General features: G+C 38.0%; 1 protein-coding gene across 9 annotated transcripts in view; it reads right to left on the minus strand.

The window, feature by feature from the left end:
- DGKI (diacylglycerol kinase iota) overlaps positions 1–24,347 on the minus strand; it is a 439,032-nt gene that overhangs the window by 138,746 nt on the left and 275,939 nt on the right. For 7 of the 9 annotated variants that reach the window (XM_023250599.2, XM_023250596.2, XM_023250595.2 and 4 more), the window contains 2 exons: positions 15,762–15,961; positions 10,182–10,244 (listed from right to left, as the gene is read on the minus strand). In XM_023250599.2, the coding sequence (XP_023106367.2) occupies positions 10,182–10,244; positions 15,762–15,961 (263 nt within the window). The remainder of the gene's footprint in view (positions 1–10,181; positions 10,245–15,761; positions 15,962–24,347) is intronic. The other 2 variants (XM_019825868.3, XM_019825869.3) reach the window with 1 other exon arrangement.

Genomic DNA, 24,347 nt, shown 5'->3' on the forward strand with positions numbered 1-24,347 from the left:
GAACTTTGGGATGCCTGGGTGGCTCAGTAGGTTAAGCATCTGACTCTTGATTTTACTCAGGTTATCATCTCACGGTAATGAGACTGAACACCCACTGGGTGTGGAAGTTGCTTACGATTCTCTCCCTTTCTCTCTGCCCCTCTCCTGCTCAGGTACACCTACACTTTGTCTCTCTCCCCCTCTCTCTCTCTCTCTCTCTCTCTCACAAAACAAATTAATTAATTAATTAAAATAAATAAAATGAAATAAACTTTTAAGTTTTCTCCCTTTAGTTTTTTAAAAAAACTATTAAATGTTTATTTATCCTTGAGAGACAGAGAGAGAGAGAAACAGAGCATTAGCATGGGAGGAGCAGAGAGAGAGGGAGACACAGAATCCCAAGCAGGCTCCAGGTTCTGAGCTGTCAGTGCAGAGCCCGACTAGGGGCTCAAACTCATGAACCATGAAATCGTGACCTGAGCCGAAGCTGGATGCTTAACGGACTGAACCACCCCGGCGCCCCAATTTTTCCTCCCTTTTAGAAGTAATGCATGTTCATCAAAATCAATCCAAAAATACAGGAAGCCAATAAAATATTATCTATAATCCCGTCACTCAGAGATAATCACCCCAGGATACAGAACAACAAAAGCATCAACAACAAATATATTCATAATTTCTTGAGTGCTTAGGCCCTTTTGGAATCCTCACAATTGGTTTGGGGTCCAGAAACCACGACCTAAAGATTACATTCTATGCAATCAGAATCGGGACAGATTTCTGCCCCAGACATGAAGCATCATTCGGGAGGCTGCAATGGTCCAGGACTACTTTTCATCCTGAGCTTCTCAAGAAGATCTGTGTGTCAGCCACCATCAACTGAATTCATTCTTAGGCAAAGTATGTATGATGGATCTTCTTGGCACCTTAGAGGTACCCTCACAATTTACAGAGGCGTACATGTAAATTTCTACTTTGGCAATGTTTTTGCTACTCCCTGATAGAGTCTAGTATGTAGCAGAGTGAAGTTTATACAAAGAACCAAGGAAAAGAGAAAGGGTCTAAATAAAAACAGGTCACATCTTATTTTCTAATTAAAGGTCCAATATTAAACAAACAAAATAAACAAACACATTATATAGTGCATTAGACAAATTCATAAAAGTGTTAAAAAAATTTTTGATGTGACCAGCTGGAAGAATAGAATTGCAGCATTTTTAGAAAAGCACTTCAAAAAATCATCTAGTTTGCTTTGCTGGCCAGCATGCAAATGTTAAACCACTTATGACCAGTTTGTGTTCTCATCAGTCATGAAGATTGAAGATTCTTGGCTCTATCCTATAATAAAATTCTTAAACTCAACCCAAAAGAGAACCATAAAAAAAAGGCATATCAAGAATATTTCTCTTTCTCTTAGTAAAACTCCCTCTCTCCTTGGAACAAAAATCAATTTACTTTCATCCTTTACCATGAAGACTTCATTTACTGAAACCAATCTTAGAATGCTGAATCATATTCAGCTTGTAGTCAAACATGACAATTCATGCTTTTTCCATGGGTCTGTGTCCAACTCTGCCTTCCCAAAGGTAACCAGCAAAGCCACACAACTTAGCAGTGGGAAGTATCTTGTTTATGTTTAAATTGTAACTGTTGTGCAAGATGGCATATGACACTTAACATATGTTGATTGTAGTTCAAAATACAGTGATTTCTCTGCAGATTTGTTTTGCTGAGTTTAGCTATGGTACTAAACTGCAGTGGGAGAAAAAGGGATACAGTATCACAGCTCTCTGCAGTAGAGAACATCTGGTTCTGGGTGAAGTGAATATGCACACACGATTCTTTCTCCAACCCCCGCCCCCTCCCACTCCAATGAATACAGCTATAAAATCTGGCCAGAATTCATAAAGCAGCTATTTGAGGATCTGAAAAGTAAATGATAGCAGCAGACTAAAACCTGAACTTAAAATACTATCAAATGGTGGTAAGCTCTTCCTTCTTTTTCCCTGCAATCAACCCTGGTGTGGACTCCCAGGCAGCAGAAAGCTTGACATGAACACCAAATTGAGGTAGAGCAAGCCCCAGGAGAGCCCTTGAGTTCTGGCTTAAGGCAAAGGGACTCTGAATACACAGAGAAACTCAGGGACATTTACCCTTCACCATTTTCCTACACACCAGCATTCACACTGGCAGTGGCATCGACAAAAGCCTTCAGGTGCTTAAAATTGTAATGGAAGAGAGCTGTCCTCTCTGATAAAAGGAGCAATGATCCCAAGAGCATGGGATAAACCAATAGCTTGTATTCCCTCCCTTTCTGCCATAGCATTGCTTGGTCCTGCACGTTAACACAGTTGCAGGAGGTATGCAATAGAGCAAGGTAGCTAAAACTTTAGCTTTCTGGCTGAAAGACCCAAATGAGGAGCTCTAGAGAAGAGGAAAGTACCAGGATGACAAAGGAGAAGGAGGGCTCAGGAAAACAGCTCCATAAAGATGTTCATGAACTCTCAGGTTCATCTCTAGGCTGCCAATGGGTGAATCTGGCCGTCAGCATCTATACCAAAGACTTTAGGAATTAAACTACACAACAGATCCTATAACCAAGGTCCCATAGTGGCAACTTGGTGGTACATACACCCCAGACAGATATAAACAGCACTGCAACGGCTTCGAAAACAGAATTAACATTGTAGCCACAACTCTCAGAAGGTGGGTCAGACTTTGTAGCCTGAACTCAACTGGGTCAATTGATTACTTAAATAATTAAGCTTCTTCTTTAAAGAATTGGGGGGGGGGCGGGGAGAAGAGAGCAAAATGGACCCAAAGTAAACAGAAAAAGAAAATAATATAGGGACATAAATCAATGAAAATGCAAATAGAAAAACAAGGGTGAAAAATCAACAAAAACAAAAGCTGATTTTTAAAAAATGTTTTATCTTTGAGAGAAAGAGAGAGCACATGCACGAGTCGGGGAGGGACAGAAAGGGGGATGTAGGGTTGGAAGCTAGCTCTGCGCTGACAGCAGTAAGCCTGGTATGGGGCTCAAACTCACAAGATATGAGATCATGACCTGCACCAAAGTCGGATGCTCAACCGACTGAGCCACCCAGGTGCCCCAAAAGCTGTAATCATCAGGACAGCATGGTATTGGCACAAAAACAGACACATAGACCAATGGAATAGAATAGGGACTCCAGAAGTGGACCCACAAAAGTATGGCCAACTAATCTTTCACAAAGTAGGAAAGAGTATCCAATGGAAAAAAGACGGTCTGTTTAACTAATGGTGCTGGGAGAACTGGACAGCAACATGCAGAAGAATGAAACTAGACCACTTTCTTACACCATTCACAAAAATAAACTCAAAATGGATAAAGGACCTGAATGTGAGACAGGAAATCATCAAAACCCTAGAGGAGAAAGCAAGGAAAAACCTCTCTGACCTCAGCCGCAGCAATTTCTTACTGGACACACCTCCAGAGGCAAGGGAATTAAAAGCAAAATGAACTATTGGAACCTCATGAAGATAAAAAGCTTCTGCACTGCCAAGGAAACAATCAACAAAACTAAAAGGCAACCAATGGAATGGGAAAAGATATTTGCAAATGACATATTGGACAAAGGGCTAGTATCCAAAATCTATAAAGAGCTCACCAAACTCCACACCCGAAAAACAAATAACCCAGTGAAGAAACGGGCAGAAAACATGAATAGACACTTCTAAAGAAGATATCCTGATAGCCAACAGGCACATGAAAAGATGCTCAACGTCACTCCTCATCAGGGAAATACAAATCAAAACCACACTCAGATATCACCTCACGCCGGTCTAAGTAGCTAAAATGAACAAATCAGGAGGCTATAGATGCTGGAGAGGATGTGGAGAAATGGGAACCCTCTTGCACTGTTGGTGGGAATGCAAACTGGTGCAGCCATGCTGGAAAAGAGTGTGGAGGTTCCTCAAAAAATTAAAAATAGATCTACCTATGACCCAGCAATAGCACTGCTAGGAATTTACTGAAGGGATACAGGAGTGCTGATGCACAGGGGCACTTGTACCCCAATGTTATAGCAGCACTTTCAACAATAGCCAGATTATGGAAAGAGCCTAAATGTCCATCAACTGATGAATGGATAAAGAAACTGCCATTTATATACAAAATGGAATACTACTTGGCAATGAGAAAGAATAAAATATGGCCTTTTGTAGCAACATGGATGGAACTGGAGAGTGTTATGCTAAGTGAAATAAGTCATACAGAGAAAAACAGATACCATATGTTTTCACTCTTATGTGGATCCTGAGAAATTTAACAGAAGACCATGGGGGAGGGGAAGGGAAAAAAAAGTTAGAGAGGGAGGGAGCCAAACTATAAGAGACTCTTAAAAACTGAGAATAAACTGAGGGTTGTTGGGGAGGTGGGAGGGAGGGGAAAGTGGGTGATGGGCATTGAGGAGGGCACCTATTGGGATGAGCACTGGGTGTTGTATGGAAACCAATTTGACAATAAATTTCATATTTTTTAAAAAATGGATCCTTTACTAAGAATGTCAAGGGGAAAAGATACAAATTACTAATTCCACGAATAAAAGGGAAATATCAATGCAGATCCCAAAGACATTAAAAGCATAAATACTACCAATAATTCTATATATCTTAACACCTGGAATGAAATGGATAACTCCTGAAAAACTTCAATAAACTAAAAAAAAAAAACAAACAAAACAAATAAAAAATCCACTAAAACTCACCTACGATGAAATAGATAACCCAAGTACTCTTATAAGTCCTAGAGTAATTGAACTTACCGTTAAAAAGGGTAAAAAGAAATCATGAGGACTAGATGGTTTCTTGGAAAATTCTAACATACATGTAGAGGATAAATAATTCCAATTCTCTCTAATCTTTCCCAGATGTCTTAATAAATATACTTTAACAAATAAATCTACAACAAAGAATCATACTTTATGGTGAAAAAAAGGAATGATTTCCCCTCATATAAGAAGCAAAGCAAGGATATCGACTCTAACTATTCATATTCAGTATCATACTAGCAATAATAGCTAGTGCTATTTATTTATTATTATATTTTTATTTATTATATTATTATATTTATTGTAAATAAATAAATAAATGGCATATGGATTGGGACAAAACCACTCCTATTCACAGATGACAAGAATGACTATGCAGAAAAACCCAAGGGTGCAATCTAATTCCTTGTAATAAAAAGTGATTTTAGTAAGGCCACAGGATACAAGGACAATACATGAAAATCCAATGTAGTTTCACATACTAGCAATCGTCATTGAAAACTAACACATATCTAACACAGGCACATATGCAACAAAATATATACAAGATCTGTATGTTGAAAACTATAAAACAATGATGCACAAAATAAATAAATGGAGAGACATACAGTATTCATGGATTGGAAGTCTCATCCTGGTAAAGATGTCTATATCCCCAAATTGATCTATAGATTCAACACAAGAGGTAAGTTTATTCTAAAATTTATATGGAAAGGTAAAGAAACTTGAATAGCCAAGACAACTTTTAAAATAAAAAATAAAGTGAAAAAATAGCACAACTTGATTTTAAGATTTAACATAAAGATACAATAATCAAAAGAACATGGCATTGACAAAGGCACAAATATATAAATCAATGGAACAGAACAGAGTACAGAAATCGATATCTATCCATCCATATATATCCATACCCCCCATATATACATCCAGTTGATTTTTGATAAAGATGTAAAGGAAATTCAATGAAAAAAAAATAGTCTTTTCAACAGATGATGCTGGACCCACTGAATGTTTATATGTAAAAACAAAATAAAACACTAACCTAAACCTCACATCTTATACAAAAATTAACTCAAATCATAGAACTGAATGCAAAACATAAAACTACAAAACTTCTAGAAGAAAGCAAAGGAGAAAATGTTTATGACCTAGGATTGAACCAAGAGTTCTTGAACATAATACCAAAAATACACACATATGAAGAAAACTTTGAGAATTTGGACTCTGTAAAGAAAATGAAAAGACAAGACATGTGCCAAGAGAAAACATTTGCAAAGTACATCTGTAACAAAGGACTTGGATCCAGAATATGTGGCAAAATCCCAAAAGTCAAAGGAAAAAAACAACTGGGCCCAATTTAAAAACAGGCAAAGGACTTGAGCAGATGTGTCATCAAAGAGTATAAGATAGATGGCAAATAATGAAAAGACACTCGTGACTAAATGATTAAAATTTTAAAGTGCTGGCCATACCAAATGCTGGCAGGGATGGAGACAAACTGGAACTCTCTCTCTCATACACTGCTGGTAGAAATGCAAGATCTGTACTCTAGAAAATAATTTGCCAGTTTCTCATGAAGTTAAACATACACTTACCATATGACCCAGGAATTCCCTTCCTAGGTGTTTAACCTAGAGAAATGAAAATTTATGTTTACACAAAACTTGCTCATCAATGATTAGAGCAGCTTTATTCACAATTGCCTAAAACTGAAAATGACCCAGATGTCCTTCAACAAGTCGATGGGTAAATAAATGGAAACATCCATACAACAGAATACTGCTCAGCAATAAAAAGGAACACATGATTCATATACGCAAAAATGTTGATAAATCTCAAAGATGTTATGTCGAAATAAGCCAATTGCAAAGGGTTACATACTGTATGATCCCATTTATGTGGTATCTCAAAAATACAAAACTATAGTGATTAGTGGTTGCCAGAGGTTGAGATGGGAGATGCGAGGATTAGACAGATTTCTTGGGTGGTGGAATGGTTCTGTATCCTGATTAGGGTGTTGGCTATATGAATCTGTATCTGTCTTAAAACTCCCAACTGTATACCAAAAAAGTCTATTTCAGTGTACATTGATTTTAAACACTAAAAAATAAAAACAAATGTAATCAATACTCAGGTATTCACATGGAAATACAACCAGAATCTGTACTTGAATACTTGTCACGTGGCATTGTAATTGTACTGTAAGCAACAAACTAGGTCTATCCCTGGCATGTCCATTTCTCTAGGACAGAAACCCTAGCTTTATAATCTCTGTATCTCCAGTATAAAGAGAACTCCTGGTATTGAAAGAAAGCACTCAATATTTTTTGAAAGATGAAAGGTTGACTAAATCAGGCATAAATGGTTTACATTATTTCATTTTGGTGGAGAAGAACAAGTATAAAATGGAATTTAATAAGAAGTCACTAAAGGATTAAAGCTTTAGAAAGACATTTTACAATTACACACCTTTGTGTTATTTTTGGCATTAACTGAACAGAAGCTAGTAGTTGGAACATTTAGCATGAATATTCATGATTTCAGTGTGCATATGTGCCCTTCAGTGAGAACTTTACTATGAAGTCAACTACAAAGAATTTTTTCAATTGAGGTATTGCCCTAATAATTCATTAAGCTACATGCACAATATGTGCAGTGAAGTATTCTATTTGCTTTGGTTTTTAAAAAATGTTTAATGTTTGTTTTTGAAAGAGAGAGATAGAGCACAAGCAGGGGAGGGGCAGAGAGAGAGGGAGACACAGAATTGGAAGCAGGCTCCAGGCTCAGAGCTGTCAGTATAGAGCCCAACATGGGCCCAAACCCATAGACCATGAGATCATGACCTGAGCCGAAGTCGGACGCCCAACTGAGTCACCCAGGTGCCCCAGTATGTCTTAATTCTTAATAATCCATGCATTACACTGTCACCACCATGACTTTATTCCAACCGAAGAGAAGAGAAGAGAGAGAAGAGAAGAGAAGAGAAGAGAAGAGAAGAGAAGAGAAGAGAAAAAAGAAAAAAGAAAAAAGAAAAGAAAAGAAAAAGAAAAACAAAGTTATTAGAAAGCTAGAGAGAAAGAAAGATCATGCAAGTTGCTTTAGGAAACCAACATTTCCTACAGGAACAGTAGAAAGAGAGGCTTCTCCCCAGAAGGGATCATCTACAGAAGAGTTTTTCTCTGCAATAAATGGCTGACCAAGAGTCAAAAAAAAAAAAAAAAAAAAAAAAAAAAAAAAAGACAAGCTGAGAGTTCAAGATACTGGGATCCTGACTTTCATGAGGACCAAAGCAACATTAATGTGATTATTAAACACTGCTGAAGATACATAAGAATGGGTCAAAACTGTTAACCACTGCCATAATATATAAAGGCACAATACTTATTGTTGTTCTTGGTTTTTTCTCCCAAGCTCCTTGACAGTGTTTTTTTACATGTCCTTTAAAATGTTCTATTTTAATAAATTTTTATTACAGAAATATTTCAGAGACACATAAATCTAACATCTATAATACATAATATTTGATATATCATATATAGATATAAAATATTTTAGAGCCATGTTCAAGTTTTAAAGTGGCCACACATAGGCACTCTGCCTGATATACCCAATCAAAACAGGACAGTTTACCTTACTGTAGTAGTGTATGCACCTACAATAAGAAAAAAAGAGCCCCATTTAAATTATATAACTAAAACTTAAAACACGACCCAAACTTAAACTGTAATAGAAATGTGACTAATTCTACACGCACCTCTATTGTCGACATTCTTGATTCTTTGAACACTATCAACAGAGTCACTGAAAATAACCACTGAACCCCATTCCTTAGACTCCAATTTACTGAAGAAGCCTTTTGTAGGAATATAGGCTATACCCCAGAATAAGCTCCAAATTGAAAATTAGAAGTTATTTTCCTCTTTCTCTGACCACTCAATTTTATCTTGCATGAAGGCAATGTTCTACTGTGCCCACCATTAGATTCCAAGCACAAAACAGTGGACAGAGAGCAAGTATAAAGTAATGCTTTTGAAAAAAATGTATTGTAATAAGTGAATAAATAAATGTGTATCTATAAGATTAGGACTGAAGGTAAAATTACATGATTGAACTTTAGGAATCACTTTGGCATATCCCTAGACGTTAGATATTGTACAGTTCAACATAGACATAAATTCTTTCATTCATTCTGCCAACTGACAACTCTGTTTGGTTTCAGAATACTTTGTGTTAAGATCTGTGATCAGGGCTGGGGACACGAAAATTCAAAAAGGATATGGTCAATGATCTCAAGTAGCCTAAGCCTAGTGTGAGACATATGCACACACATATAGAGCCAACATAATTAGTACCAGCCTGTTACACCTTGAGAGCGGTAATGAGTATATCAACAGTGAGGTCCAATGAGAAGGTAACTAATTCAACAAGAAGCCACAGAGAATTCTTTGAAGAACCAATGATTCGACTAGGGCTTAAGAAATACATAGGATCCTCATAGAGGAAAGGCGGCAAATTATAAATTGTCGGAGGTTTGATCTTTGAAGCCAGACCATCTGAGTTTGCAACCCAGTCTACCACTTGTTAGCTGTGTGACCTTAAGCAAGTTACTTAACCTCTTTGTGCATCAGCTTCCTCACTACAATACCACAGGTGGCAGAGGGCTGTGGGGGGGGGGGGGGGGGTAATTAGTTAAGTAGTTAATGTAAAGCGCCTGTAACAGTACCTGAACCTTAACAGAAGCTATGTATGTGTACGATAAATGAAAAGAAAGGGCAACAACATAAAAAAGAAGTCCCGAAGTGCTAAAAACAATTTTTGTCCCCAGAAAAAAATAAAAGCATAGAATACGTTAAGTATGAATTACTAACTATGGATAAAGTGTGTTTCGCTAACTCAGTGACAGTTTGGGGCCGTTGATCTTTTACTTCAACCATGGATCCTCAACCCAAATAAGGCCCAGATGCCTGCATGAACTCAAAACTCCACACAAAATTTTAGGGGTCCATTCACAAATTAAGGTCGGCAGGCACACCTTCAACATCATCTTCAACATCATCCCTGAGCTATAGATAACAGAATGATCTGCTGCTCTCACAGACTTTCCATCAAAAATCATGCTTAGGATGGAACTTTCTACAACCTCATGCAATTTTGGCCCTAACTTTTCTCATCAAAAATTTAAACCTGAACCCTTAGAGGACTGAGACAAATAGAACACAAAGAACTAGACAGCTCCGTCTCAAATCACAAAGGGGTAATGAAGACAATTAGGGTTGGCGGGTCCTTGTCTGAGTAGCAGACCTGTGAGGGAAAAGGAGGCAGGTCGTCTAACCCTGAGGAGGTGATGAGGGTGCTCGACAAGGTGTAGAAACAGACCGGCTTTGTACTCACGTGGTGAAGGAGCCAGGGGGAGCAGATACTCTCCGCAGGTCGGCAGCTGGCACCTGATGGATACTAGAGGCAGCAGGGAATGAGCAGCGAAGACAGTCAGCACAACAGCGTGGACAGACAGGGAACAAGCCAGGAGAGAGAAAGAGAGACACACAAAATTTAAACAAAAATTAAATGAGCGCGTCACCAAACAGTGAGTGAAAAGAAAAGGGAAATCCAGCCAGCCACGGACATAATCCAAAAAGCCGGTGATAGCAACGAAGCCAACAGGACACAGGGCAAGGGCTGGCTCTACGGCAAGCCACAGACTGGAGCGAAGGGCAGGGCGCGGGCAGATGCAACCGAAGCGTGGACACTGGGCGGGGCTGCGGGCAGGAGGCATCGTGGTCCTCTCTCGCTCTAGGTCATTCGAGATATCCAACGAGAGGATGCGCGCATGTGCACAAGTACACACACACACACTCACACACACACTCACTAGAGAGGGGGGTAGGCTGGCATAGTAAACTCATCTTTGAGGAGAGTCAAGGTAAATTTAATCCTTTACCATAGTCCTCATGATTCCAAAGTCTGTAGGAAACCTGTGTCAAAGTACAACCATCTTGCAAAGAGTGGCTTGACAGAAACTTTAACGACTCTGAAGGTAACACCAAGAAAGCCTAAATTCATCACGGTGATGCCAAAATTTCACTCTACTCTTGGTAGAAGAGTGAAACCACAGACGTCCCCCTTTTCTCTCTTCTTTTATAAAAGAGAGAACCTTTGGTTGCTGTTGGAAAAGATGAAATGTAAATTTGAAGAAACTAAATAAAAAATGTGTTGTCACCTTTACATAGTCATTCTCTCTACTCTCTTAGACGATTTGAAGAGCTTCAAAGGACCTGCAGCAGACATAGCTCCCTGATCCCTGTTTTCTGCTGGGTACACAAATTCTCATATGAAGTCCCATGAATCAACTCCTTGTTTTCCTCAAAGGACTATCGGTTACAACCAACAATACTTTTGAGCAGCCAGGATGATGGAATCCAATCAACTGCACTGCCCAATTCAAAGTTCACCAACTAGAAATCTTGCCCCTGAATAACATGATTGCTTTTCACAGTGTAGTCTTAATTACCATTGAGCTCAGGATTATAGCCAACTTAACATCTCCTTACACACCTGAGAAATTTTAAATTTCTAATCTCTTTCACAGGTGCCTTTCAAACAGCATAATCAAATTTATCTGGCCACCATGTTACTAGTACGTGAATATGAACCTAGATAAATCTCCTCTATTACTTTTTTTGGGAAAGATACGTATTGCAGTTCTCACTTTATAAAATGAGATATGTTTCTGTACCAGTGGAGGGGGGGGGGGTTGACTGAACACATTGGAGCTAGCCCTTCAGTTTCTATGTAGTAATAGCAACTTGGATTATAGATCAAGAAATATTTTTGGGGGGGAATAATTTTCTTTTTTTGCCTAAGTGAAGATCTAATGGCATCATGAGGGCCTACTTTAACCATTTCTCATGGGAATCTGCCCCTCATCCATGCAAACCAGATCTTAAAATTCGTATGTATCATCCATTTATTAACATCAAATGTTATCAAGACATTATCTCTATTAGTTTTAGATTCATGGGTTTTAGATCTATGTTATTTTAGAAACAATCCTGGACAAATGTTAATAGATACAGTATTAACAGAACTGATCCATGTGCCAGCCATTATTTAACACATAAACATGTCTCAGACATACTGGTAGGCCCTGAGGACTCAAAGAGGAAAACTCTAAGCAGGGTAAAGAGATAAGTCAACCAAGGACTACACTGTTATTGGCAAATGGTGTGATAAATGTAACGTAGAACAGGAGTATCTAATGGCTAGAAGTAGATAGAAAAGGATTCTTAGGGAAAGTTATACTTCAGTGGAGTCTTGAACTTGAGCAAGAGTCAACAGACAAAAAGGCAGAAAGGAAGGTACTGCAAGAAAGGCATCAGAACTGCAAAAGTATGATGATGCACGAGGCAGGCCACTGCTCCAGAAGAGCAATGATCTCTGGAGCACAGGAAGAGAACGATGAAGACAATGATCACAAGGGCGTGCAAAGTTAAGGAATAGAAGCTTAACATTTCTAGAAAGATCCTTCCAATCAGTCTTTTGGAAAAAGTAGTGTGTGAAGGGCAGGGACACTGGAGACAAGGAATTATGAGCATAGTTTAGTGATGCTGTGAAGAGGTAGCTTATACAGCCTTTGAACAAAAGCCATATTATACTAGCAGAGGAGGTAGGTGGTTAAAGACATGGGAAATAAATAGAAGGTAGACCTCTAAGGCCACATGGGGTGTGTAACAGTGCAGGTGATTGTGACGACTCCAGGGGCTCATTGGCTGATGAGCAGAGAAAGAAAATTACAAGCGCGTTTTTAGCCTGCAGTCTGAGGTTGCTAGCGGATATCCAGGTAAAGATGTCGGCTAAGATATCTGGGTGCGAGTGTTAGCTTCTACAGGAATGCCTGGATAGAAGACATGGATGTGAGATCTATTCACGTATAAGTCATAGATGATGGGGCGCCTGGGTGGCGCAGTCGGTTAAGCGTCCGACTTCAGCCAGGTCACGATCTCGCGGTCCGTGAGTTTGAACCCCGCGTCAGGCTCTGGGCTGATGGCTCAGAGCCTGGAGCCTGTCTCCGATTCTATGTCTCCCTCTCTCTCTGCCCCCCTCCCCCGTTCATGCTCTGTCTCTCTCTGTCCCAAAAATAAATAAATGTTGAAAAAAAAAATTAAAAAAAAAATAAGTCATAGATGAAATCTGGGGTACAGATGTGATCTCCCACAGAAAGGCAAACCGGTGAGGAACACCATCGCTCAAGTGGAAAAGGGAGCCAGTTGTTTAGGGAACCACAATGCCTCCTTCTCAAATATTTAGTTAACTCTCTAGCCCATCACACACGGAGGTTTCTAAACAAATTCTCTACATATTTTTAACCAGTTTTCTTTCTTCTGAAAACCAGTTTTCTTTCTTCTGAAAGAAGACGGGCGAATGGAACAGAAGAAACAGATAATCCTAGTAAACAATGAGAAAAGGAGAAAGAAAGAAAGAAAGAAAGAAAGAAAGAAAGAAAGAAAGAAAGAAAGAAAGAAAGAAAGAAAGAAAGAAAGAAAGAAAAAGAGGGAGGGAGAGAGAGAGAAGAAGGGAGGGACGGAGGGAGTGGGGGAGGAAATAAATATCTCTCTGCCTTGGCTGCAAAAGTGAACTTGGCACAACCATGGCTGAAACACAAAAAAACCTGGAGGACTCAGAAGGCTGGAGAAAACTTGTAGAAAGGTCTTATTGTCCAGACAACCCTCACACTGGAAACTCTACTTGGAAATCCAGCAGGAAAGGTCAGATTTGAAAACAAGGGTTTCTAGTAAAACAGGCACAAGAAATCTAATTGCAGAGGGTAAGCAATAGCAGTAAGGGAGAGCACTCGAGGCCTTAGTGAACAAGTGTGACATGATAACTAGGTGTTTTCCTTTGAAAATGTGCTATCTGGATCGATTTTCTAAAAAATATAGTGTTCTGATAGTTATTCATCCTAAGTAGTAACAAATACCTTTGTTAAGTTTTACAAGTATCCTTTTTGGAACTGAAAAGCAGGCGATTGCCATTTCACATAGATATTTCCAGAGGCCTGAGGCTGCTTACATGGACACACCACTGCCCCCTGGTGGGAAGTCATTATTTTTGAGTTGAGGTTGTTTCTTGAACACCCTCACAGCTAAATCGATGCCGTCACATCATCTGCCATATAAACTCTAAGTACAAAAAAAACAACTATTCATATTTGTTTTTGTATGTGAAGAAGGCCCAAATGAATTCTTAACAATACAGTGGCTGAGCAAATACAAATTCTTTCTCAGCTCAAGGGCAAGAACTGTTTGAAACTAGCACCTGGAGACAATTTCACATCTGATAAGGTTATTAAATATAGCATGGCCAGGCATGAGAATGGGAGGCCTTTGCCTGTAGATATTAAGCACTTTTAGTTTTATTATAGTTCTTAACTATATACAAGTGACCCAAAACAACCTGAGCTGCCATACTATCTCCGAAATGGCTTTTCATTTAGTTTTCCAAAGCTTTCTCCCAGACCAATGGTTCATGGATGGACTCTAACGTTTCCAGAGAGAGTACGGTCAACCACATATCATTGCTGACACCATACCTTTTTAACCTACATACTTGCCGGTTGTATTTTCAACCTAATTGAAGGTTAAGGCAGGGAGAAAACAAAGCCATCAGGAATGAGCGAGGGGTTTCACCAGCTGCAAAATGTAAATGAAATAAGGAATCCAACTGAACAAGTTGTCTGGATAATGATCTGAGCAAAGTGCTGAGTGACTCTGATGTTCAGAGTGACTCTGGGAAGGGAGGAAGCAGAGGAGAGAGGAGCTCTCATTCCAGCCTCAGACTTCAAAGCAGATGCCAAAAATGCAAACACTTTAAGAGACCTGTCTAACGCTATTCCTCAACATATGCCATCCGAGGAAGAGAGGTGAAGTCAGGTTTTGGCAGTGAGCTACGGCACCTGTGTTATTGGCTTATTCTAGGCATTTCTGAAGACTACCATCGTGATTCCATAAATACGTGGCAAAGCATACCCTTGCTTCACAGGCACTGCAAGAAGCCAGCCATTCAATACAAATAGGTAACCATGCATCACAGGCCACAAACAGGAGTCGCACCTTGGAGGGTCCCTCACTATGACAGAGTGATGACCCAAGGCTGAGTCTGAAAACAGCCTTACCTTGAGTTAGATTAGGCATATGGGCATTAAATATAGAAGATACTCAAAAAGGGGCCCCAAGTCCCCATCCTTCTCCACCCCAGACAGACATCTCCACCAAAAACTTAAAGGGTGCTATAAAATGAATATACTCAAAATATCTAGTTATTACCACCTTATTTCAAATCAGCTCATCAGCACACCTAAGGAAAGAAGGGTCCAAGAGGGATACATTTTATTTAGGTGTTGAATAGTGAATTAGGTTATATTTAGACAATAGGATGCCACTCAGAACAGCGAAATTGAGTTGAAGCACCAGAGGACTCAGGACCCCAAAATGGGGGCATCAGGAAAGTGATAACTCACTAACAGGCAGAAGGGAAGACAACGTGGAGAGAGGTGAGCTCCAAAAATCCAGCTCTGCCAACCTCCCCACTATCGGGGAACCCAACACTCTCCAAGTGACCTGGGTAAAGAGAAGGCCAACACCATGCCTTCTTAAAGCAAAATGGAACATGTTTAGGTTGATGCATTTTATGACCCTAGAATCACTCTTTAATGATTTTCTGCTGTTCCCAAGAAATATACAGCAAAGTGATCAATGAAGAAGAGTGATCTATCTAGTATTCAATACAGCAATTGGTTCTACAAGAAGAGTGTGGTCACTGTGCAATAAACATGAAGAAAAATATGTGAGAGAGACCAGGGAACTGCTGTTTCTTGGACTTTGTTCCCTTCTCAACACAGTAAGACCCCTAGACCATGCACACGCCTGGCGTTCTATGGTCTTTGTGTTCACAAAGGTAGGCAAGGGGCAAACTCACTCATTGAGTAAAGGCATGGATGTTCTCCTCTTGCTCTTCTGCACCATGTTGGCTTGATTCCTCAAGGAGATCCGAATCATAGCTGGGGCCAACCTACAGGGCTCCCCATCCACTTGCATGGGGATGGGTTTGTAAGTGAGCAGCACGACCTCCCGACACTGGTGTAGCCTTTCCCCATGGCCCCCAACTTGCAGGGCAGCCTGTAAATTCAAGAGTCAAAAGGAAGCTAGAAGTCAGTTCTTAAGAGTCAGGAAAGCTAGAAACCCCAAGTCCTCTATACATAACCAAAAGGCCTTTGATAAACATGTTGAAAATTGCTAGCCAGGAGCAGAATGGGAAACCTTGGATAAATCACCTTAACAAAAATAAACTAAAATTTCTAAACTTTTGATGAGCTTGACCACAAATTTTCATCAATAGCCAAAATTCGGTATTAATCATGTTACTTTAAGACAAAAGTTGTTCTTTGTGTTATCTAGTCAGTCCCACTGAATAACCAATATAAGGAGAAAAAAGAAAATAAAACAGATAAAGCACAGTTTAAGACAGCTTTTATACTATGTTTAAATATAAGTATATTATAATATATATTATATAAATATAAGTACATAATACAGTTTCATAACATATATATGTATGTATAACAAGTATACACAAACGTGCTATAAGATGTAACTATGTATTATATATTAAATATATTCATACTTAAATATGCAGCCCACCCTTGGTTAATTTGCAAACGTGGGCAGGCTTTTTCTTTTTACCTAAAACCTCCTTAAGCTACCTCCAGTCTGTATAAGATCTACAGAAGGCAAAATAATATTAACTACTTGATTAAAAGCATTGTGAAAAGTATAACAGCTTTGAGGATCAAAATCAAACACAGAGTTCAGTTCACCATTGTGGCCACAGAATGGAAAGTCAATCCAACATTAAAAGCCTGTTGTTGAGAAGAACAACAAATCAATAGAGCTTTCCCTCATTAATTAAAATGTATGTGCATATTATATATTTTATGTCATTATATTATATTATTTTTATGCTATATATTTTTATGTTATATATATTAGTGTGTGTATATGTGTGTGTGTATGTGTGTGTATGTGTGTACACATACATACACACACATACATATACATACATACATATACATATATATATATATCTCCTTTACCCTTTTAGGGATGAATGAAAATAATACATGTTTGGTTGTAAAAGAATCCACAAAGTATACAATCTGAATACACATTGTGTATCTCCATCCAGATCAAGCTTTAGATAATTTACAAGTTCATATGTGCTCTTTCTCAGTCTTTTTATACCCTTCCCACCAACTAGTTAGTAACCAATACCCTGACTTCTATTACCATAGATTCAATTTGTTTGAAATTGAACTTCATACGAACCATACTAGATGACTCTTCTGTCTCTGGCATCTTTTTCTCATCATTATTTTTGAGTAATATATAGCAGAATGTATTTATTTACTCTTTTGCTGATAAACATTTGGTTGTTTCCAGTTTGTAGCTATTGTTGACGTAAACTTTCCTGTATGAATCTCTTAGTACATACATACTCTCTTGGCTACATACAATGAGAAGAATTGCTATGCCACTAAGTTTAGATGTACAGTTAACTTTGGCAGATACTGCTAAATAATTTTTCACTAAGGTTATATTATGCCTTTTGAGTCATCCATTTGTTTATAATAAATAGAAAAAAGGATTTTAATACTAACTTGCTCAAAATCTAAAAGATTAAAACATACAATCAACTTGTTTCCATGTGTCTCTTTTCTGTGAATGAGGGATAAACTTTGAACTGAGACTTGTGATGTCAACTTCCCCTTATTTGGTTGCCAGACATTCATATTTATCTGATGCTTTGAATTTCTTTTTTTCCATTTGCATTAATTCGAACAATAGAAACCTGATTGTCTATAAATGCGAAGAGAAAAGCACAAAGGGACAAAAAGTAAAAACTGAGAAGAACTTCTTATTGATCACCTTTAATGTTAAAAGCATTCCATTGTGTACTTTGCACACAATTTTGTCAAACTGGTTGAGAAAACTAGAAAAGCAGAGCAGAATGCAGTGAGAATTTAGTATAATTCGTTTTGGCCTGTCACCCACTCCTTTGTTATTCCGTTGAAAGTTTCTCTTGGCTGTACTCAAATGCTCCACTTAAGTCAATGGATCAGAGTCACTATCTCATCTCTGGAACTTTTCCAATATATTCCCCTTGACTTCAAGTACTTGCAGTTGAGAATGTATCTCTTCATCCACTGTTCTGGAAACACCATTTTCTTCTTCTCTCTACCTTCCCCCCTCCCCCACCTTGACTAGACCTAATGACAAACAAAAATGCAGGACCTTCCAGGTGAGAACTTAGTCCTCTGAGTTTCACAGAATTGAAAACCGTTTTAAATACTTCCCAACCCCTTGGTATGCAGAAGGCATACACAGTACTGTAGAGCACTTTTAAGTCATCTTCTCAGCCTCAAAAATAGAACAGCAGCAATACCACAAACATGCAAATAGCTGTCAACGGCAGTCCCGCTGATATTTCAGAATCAATCCAAGATCACTGCACAGGCACAAGGAGAATTACAGTAAAGAGCTTTTTGGGATAAAGACAGTTCTATTCCTGTTAGCACAGCCACATTATTTTTGGAACAAGTTAGAATAAAGGTAATGTTTTAAATACTTATTAGAAATAGTTATATTTCAGGGTGCCTGGGCGGCTCAGTCGGTTAAGTGTCTGTCTGACTCTTAGTTTCGGCTCAGGTCACGATCTCACCATTTTGAGCTCCACATCAGGCTCTGTGCTGGCAGTGTGGAGCCTGCTTGGGATTCTCTCTCTCCCTCTCTCTCTGCCCCTCCCCCACTCATGCTGTCTCTGTCTCTCTCAAAATAAATAAATAAACTTAAAAATTAAAGAAAATGAAACAGTGGGCTTTTTTTTTCATCACTCAGAATGGTCTAGGCTTAACCACAAATACCCCCATAATTTGCTGGAGATAATTATTTACTAGTAATAATATGGTGGTTTATTAACGACAGACATTCAATTATTTGTTTAATCCAGCATGTATTACTCCTGTGAAAACGTCCAATACTGCCTTTCTGATAGAATAGGACTTGACAGGAAAACAAAGAAAGCCCCTGAACTAAGTGCACCCACTTATCTCCATTTATCGCCCTGTGGCCCAGACCATAACTTTCCTTCATGCCACAGGTGTATGGCTTGAGACTTTTGGTCCCTCCACACTATCTCCATAATACTTGCCTCCATCTTCCCCCAAAAGCCTCACCTTCTTTCTTACTACTCAAGCCCTTATTCTACTTGCTGTCTGATGAAAATCATGGACAATTCTGGGTTGACAGGGGCAGAGAAGAAAACATAAAATACTTAGGAACAACTTTAGTAAAGCATATGCAAGAACCTGAAAACTTCACTGAAACTAGGAAACTGTAAAACTTTGCTAAGAGAAACTAAACAACAGCTAAATAAATGGAGAAAGATAGGTCTGTAGACTGGGAACGCTCAATACTGTTGTTAATATGTCAATTCTCCCTAATTTATAGATTCAAAGCAGTCCCAATTAAAATCACAACAGATGTTGGCAAGGATGCGGAGAAAGAGGATCTCTTTTGCATTGTTGGTGGGAATGCAAGCTGGTGCAGCCACTCTGGAAAACAGTATGGAAGTTCCTCAAAAAACTAAAAATAGAACTACCCTACAACCCAGCAATTGCACTACTAGGCATTTATCCACGGGAGACAGGCGTGCTGTTTCGAAGGGACGCATGCACCCCATGTTTATAGCAGCACTATCAACAATAGCCAAAGTACGGAAAGAGCCCAAACATCCATCGATGGATGGATGGATAAAGATGTGGTGTATATATACAATGGAGTATTATTCGGCAATCAAAAAAAAAAAAATGAAATCTTGCCATTTGCAACTATGTGGATGGAACTGGAGGGTATTATGCTAAGTGAAATTAGTCCATCAGAGAAAGACAAAAATCCTATGACTTCACTCACATGAGGACTTTAAGAGACAAAACAGATGAACATAAGGGAAGGGAAACAAAAATAATACAAAAACAGGGAGGGGGACAAAACAGAAGAGACTCATAAATATGGAGAACAAACTGAGGGTTACTGGGAGGGTTGTGGGAGGGGGGGTGGGGTAAATGGGTAAGAGGCACTAAGGAATCTACTCCTGAAATCATTGTTGCATTATATGCTAACTAATTTAAATGTAAATTTTTAAAAATTAAAATTAAAATAAATCAATAAATACGTATCCAAAAATTAAAAAAAAATAAAATCCTATCAGTTTTTTTTTTTTGCAAACACAGTCAAACTAATTCTAAAATTTATTTACAAATACAAAAGACAGAATAACCAAAACATTCTTAGAAGTGCAAAGTGAAATGTTTCATATTACAAGTACGAAGGCTTACTCTAAACCCATAATAATCAAAACAGTGTGGTACTACCATAAGTGTAAAGAAATAAGTCAATGGGACAGGATAGAGTCCAGGAATAGAACCACATACAACCGAGGGGTGAAGGCAACCAAGGTAATTCTATAGACAAGTCTAATCAACAAAGAACGCTGGGGAAAAAAAGGATTTCTAAAAACTAAATCTTGAATCACTTACACAATCCACATAAATTAATTTGAGTTGAAATACATACTTACACATAAAAGGTAAAACTATAAATCTTCAAAAAGAAAACACAGGAGACTATCTTATCTTGGAATAAGCAAGGTTTCTTAAAAAGGGCACAAAAAGCCCTAATGTGATATACGCCTGCCTTATAAAACTGGAATTCAGAAGAACTTCTTCATCAAAACAAACTTAAGGAAATAAAAATAGATGGAAAATCTTTTGCTCTAAATATATCTGTCAAGCAACCTGTATTCAGAATATATAAATAACACCTGCAATTCAACAAGAAAAGACAAAGAGCCCACTAAAATATGCAAAAAACCACACTTTGAAAAACCATGCAAGGTAACAATAAAGTTGAACAACAATGTGTCCTTACTCTCATTTTTTTTGCTGTTTAGGAGGACTTAATGGACTATACAAAACATACATGATTTCTTTGTTTCTCTCTAGGGATGTAATTTTATTCTCATTTCTTCTTCTGTTTCCTCAAGTGCAATATTCTAATAGCTTTTCGTTTCTGTTAACACATTTCCAGCACCTGTGGGATATTACTTCTTACCAGGTACTCTCCCACATTGCTATTGGGCAAGTAAACAATACAACATTTCTAGAAAGCAGTTTTATAACCATTATTAGAGGTTTTAAAATATTTATGTCATTGACTCAATAATTTCTTTTGCAGGGATATGTCATAAGACAATATTCTGAAATATGAACACAGGTCTATGAGTAATTATGTTAATTACAAGATTATTTATACCACCAAACATCCAGAAACTTAAACATTTCATAAAGGGATCTTTCCATAAAGGAATAATTATTATATAAATTGAGGTATTTATGTATGAAAGAGTAGTCAGCCATTTGTATTATGGGTTTTACTTATAAATAACATGATTTCCTATATATTTAAAAACAGAAATAAGGCAACTGGAAGAAAATGCATCAAAATGTAAATAGTTACAGATCATGTAATTATGACTAATATTTTTACTTTCAGTTCTTATGTATATTATCAAAATAAGCAAACATTTGCCATTTCTTCATAAAAAGTAAAGATTATACTATCTAAGTATGCGTAAAACTTCAGCCCTGGAAATTTCTCCGTGTAATTTTTCTCGTCGAGTAACTTTTTGCGTTTCTAATTCATAAATATAAAAGACATCACATATTCCAATTTCAATTAACAAAAAGAAAGCTGGCTATACTTTATTTAAAGCTGAGAAGACTGAAATCTTTGGATTTCACACTGCATAGCAAATTAGGCCACCAGCTCCTCAATCTGAATAATGAATGCTTTGAACTATCTTAAAGAGTTTTAGATTACTTAGAAACAGACTCAAGATGAAAAGACCTTCAAAACCACAAAGGCAAAAAAAAATTGTGGTGGAAATAAATACAACTTACAATGCCTGGTTATGGTCTGTGGAGAACCCAAAAGGTGATCAGGTTACCAAGCACCCAATGAAGAATCATCATAATTCGTAAGAATGCATTTCAACCAGGAGAGTGAATTGAAGACTTAAGCCATGAAATTTGCAATTGGAAGATAAAGAGTCTAAAAGAAACGACATCTATTCCCATCTAGTAATTCTATTTGAATCTCTCATCTATTCAAGTGCCACTCTGAATATTTTAAAATACACAAAAATACACACATATACCCAAATAACCACACTCTTCTGTTTATGCGATCATCTTACACACATGTAATTTTCAAATAATTTATGTTCTTAGAAACATAATCAGTATAATAGTTTCAAGAAATGTGAAACTAGAGTCCTGAAAATTAGATTCTCTCTTCTTGAACAATGGTGTACTGTTATATGAGCAGTCAGGTGAGATGTGTTTGAAAATAGACACATATGCCCATATTCTTTAGAGAGCATAGGGTGTTCAAAACTGTACAGTATAAACTACATTTAACTCTGTTTTTTTTCAAGTAGAACTTTTTTTTAATCTTGGGAGCAATCTAAAGTCACTAGAATCTGAGCTCCAAACACACATTTGATGCTAGCCTAGTATCCATTTTTACATGACGCGTATCGTATAAAGAGAAAGAATGGACATAATTTTAGCATTCCATTTGCTCTTCACCAACTCTCATCAACTATTATTTTTCTCTTTTTCCTACCAATGATGGTATGGAAGAGAAAGAAATCTGATAGACTCCTCTCTAACAACCTGGAGGGATCCTCTGAGCTCTAAACATGTATTTCAAATTGCCTCTATCTCCTTAAATGTCTTACAGGGGTTTCAAACTTATATAAAACACAAGTGAGCACTTGGTAATATACAGAACTGTTAAATCACTATACTGTAAACCTGAAACTAATTTAACACTGTACGTTAAGTAGAATGGAATTCAAATATAATTTCAAAATATAGTAAAAAAAAAACCACAATTCATTTTTTGGTAATATTATCTTTCTTCTATTTTCCCTACATCTCTAATGTAGTCACTGTTTACCTAATGGCCTATGCTACCCAGCCGGGATTCATGCATACTCCTTTTTCACCCTTCACAGTAAGTCAAGGTGTCTGAATAACTCTTGAAGTTGCCAATCCCCCTCCGCCCCCATCTTCATTACCACTTTCTTACAGCAGGCTTCTAGGCTTCCTCATTTCTTCACCTGGACTTAGGTACCAACATCCTGCTTTGTCTATCTGCCTCCAGCAGTAGAGATTCTGGTCCCCTTCCACACAGACATCCAGGTATTCTTTCTAAACCGCAAATCTGATTCTGTCTCATTCCATCTCTCTCAACCTCCCCCATTTAACAGGTCCAAAAACGAAACAAAACCCTTCTGTCCTATCTTTCGCCACATCAATGTCTTTCTTCACCATATGTGTCGTCACTGAGCCACCAGGGAGCTCTAGAATACCAAGATGAGCTCTTAGGCTCATCTTGCATGGAACGGACGCTTCCAATCTCATCCACAGATGCTCTTGCCTCCTCTGTGCAATTTTTGCTGATTTCCCCATTTTATAAACACTCTTCTGCTTTCAATTCTTCTTCTTCTCTTTACACGTGCCTTTCTCCTAGAATTTATTATGCCAGATGGCAATTGCTTCTGTTTTTCATGTTCCCCCCACAACAGTGAACTGTGGGTACCCTGAGGACAGGGTTTGTCTCTTGGCCCATTTCAGAATCATTTCACATAGCAGAGTGAATTCAATAAGCATTTGTGGGTTCAATAAATTTTCAATAAATACTTATGACTGACATTAAGTGCATGAAAGCAGGGAGATATTTTTAATAACAAATATTACTAGAATTTATAAAATTCCTATTAATTAGAGGCATCAGTGTTGCCTGTATTTCCCATATGCTGCGTGGCCATTCAGGATCCAGCATCACAAGTTACCTAGTGTTACTTCCACTGTACCTGATTTGCCAAGTATTTGTAAGCTCACCCAGATTCCAGGGAATGGTGCATAGACCCAAACTCGTAATGGGGTAAGTGTCCAAAAACTCAGAATCCATTTAAAACCAGCCACCATCAGAAGATGCTAGTCAGTTACTTATTTTGAAAGTGTATAAATAAAGAAAAAGAATCAGTTATCCTGCTTTTCCTACACAAACTATATAACGAAATAACCAAGTATTAGGTGAAATTACTCTTTAGAGAAATATTCCAGTTAATGAATGAAGAAGGGTAGAATTAGAATATCACTACTCTGCCAACCTCCAATGATTGCTAGATCCAGACAATGACCCTCAAGGACTATTAACCAAAATAGAGGGAAAAGCAGATATTACCTATCATCTTTTGGAAGAAGAAAACACTAGCCACAAAGTCGATTTGTTGGGCGGGGGGGATGAAAGTGGTACATCTACATCCAACTGTCAACTTAAAGGAAACAGCAAGACAGAAGAACATGTTAATTGAGAC

This window comes from Felis catus, chromosome A2, assembly GCF_018350175.1.
Source record: "Felis catus isolate Fca126 chromosome A2, F.catus_Fca126_mat1.0, whole genome shotgun sequence".
In the NCBI taxonomy this organism is placed as follows: domain Eukaryota; kingdom Metazoa; phylum Chordata; class Mammalia; order Carnivora; family Felidae; genus Felis; species Felis catus.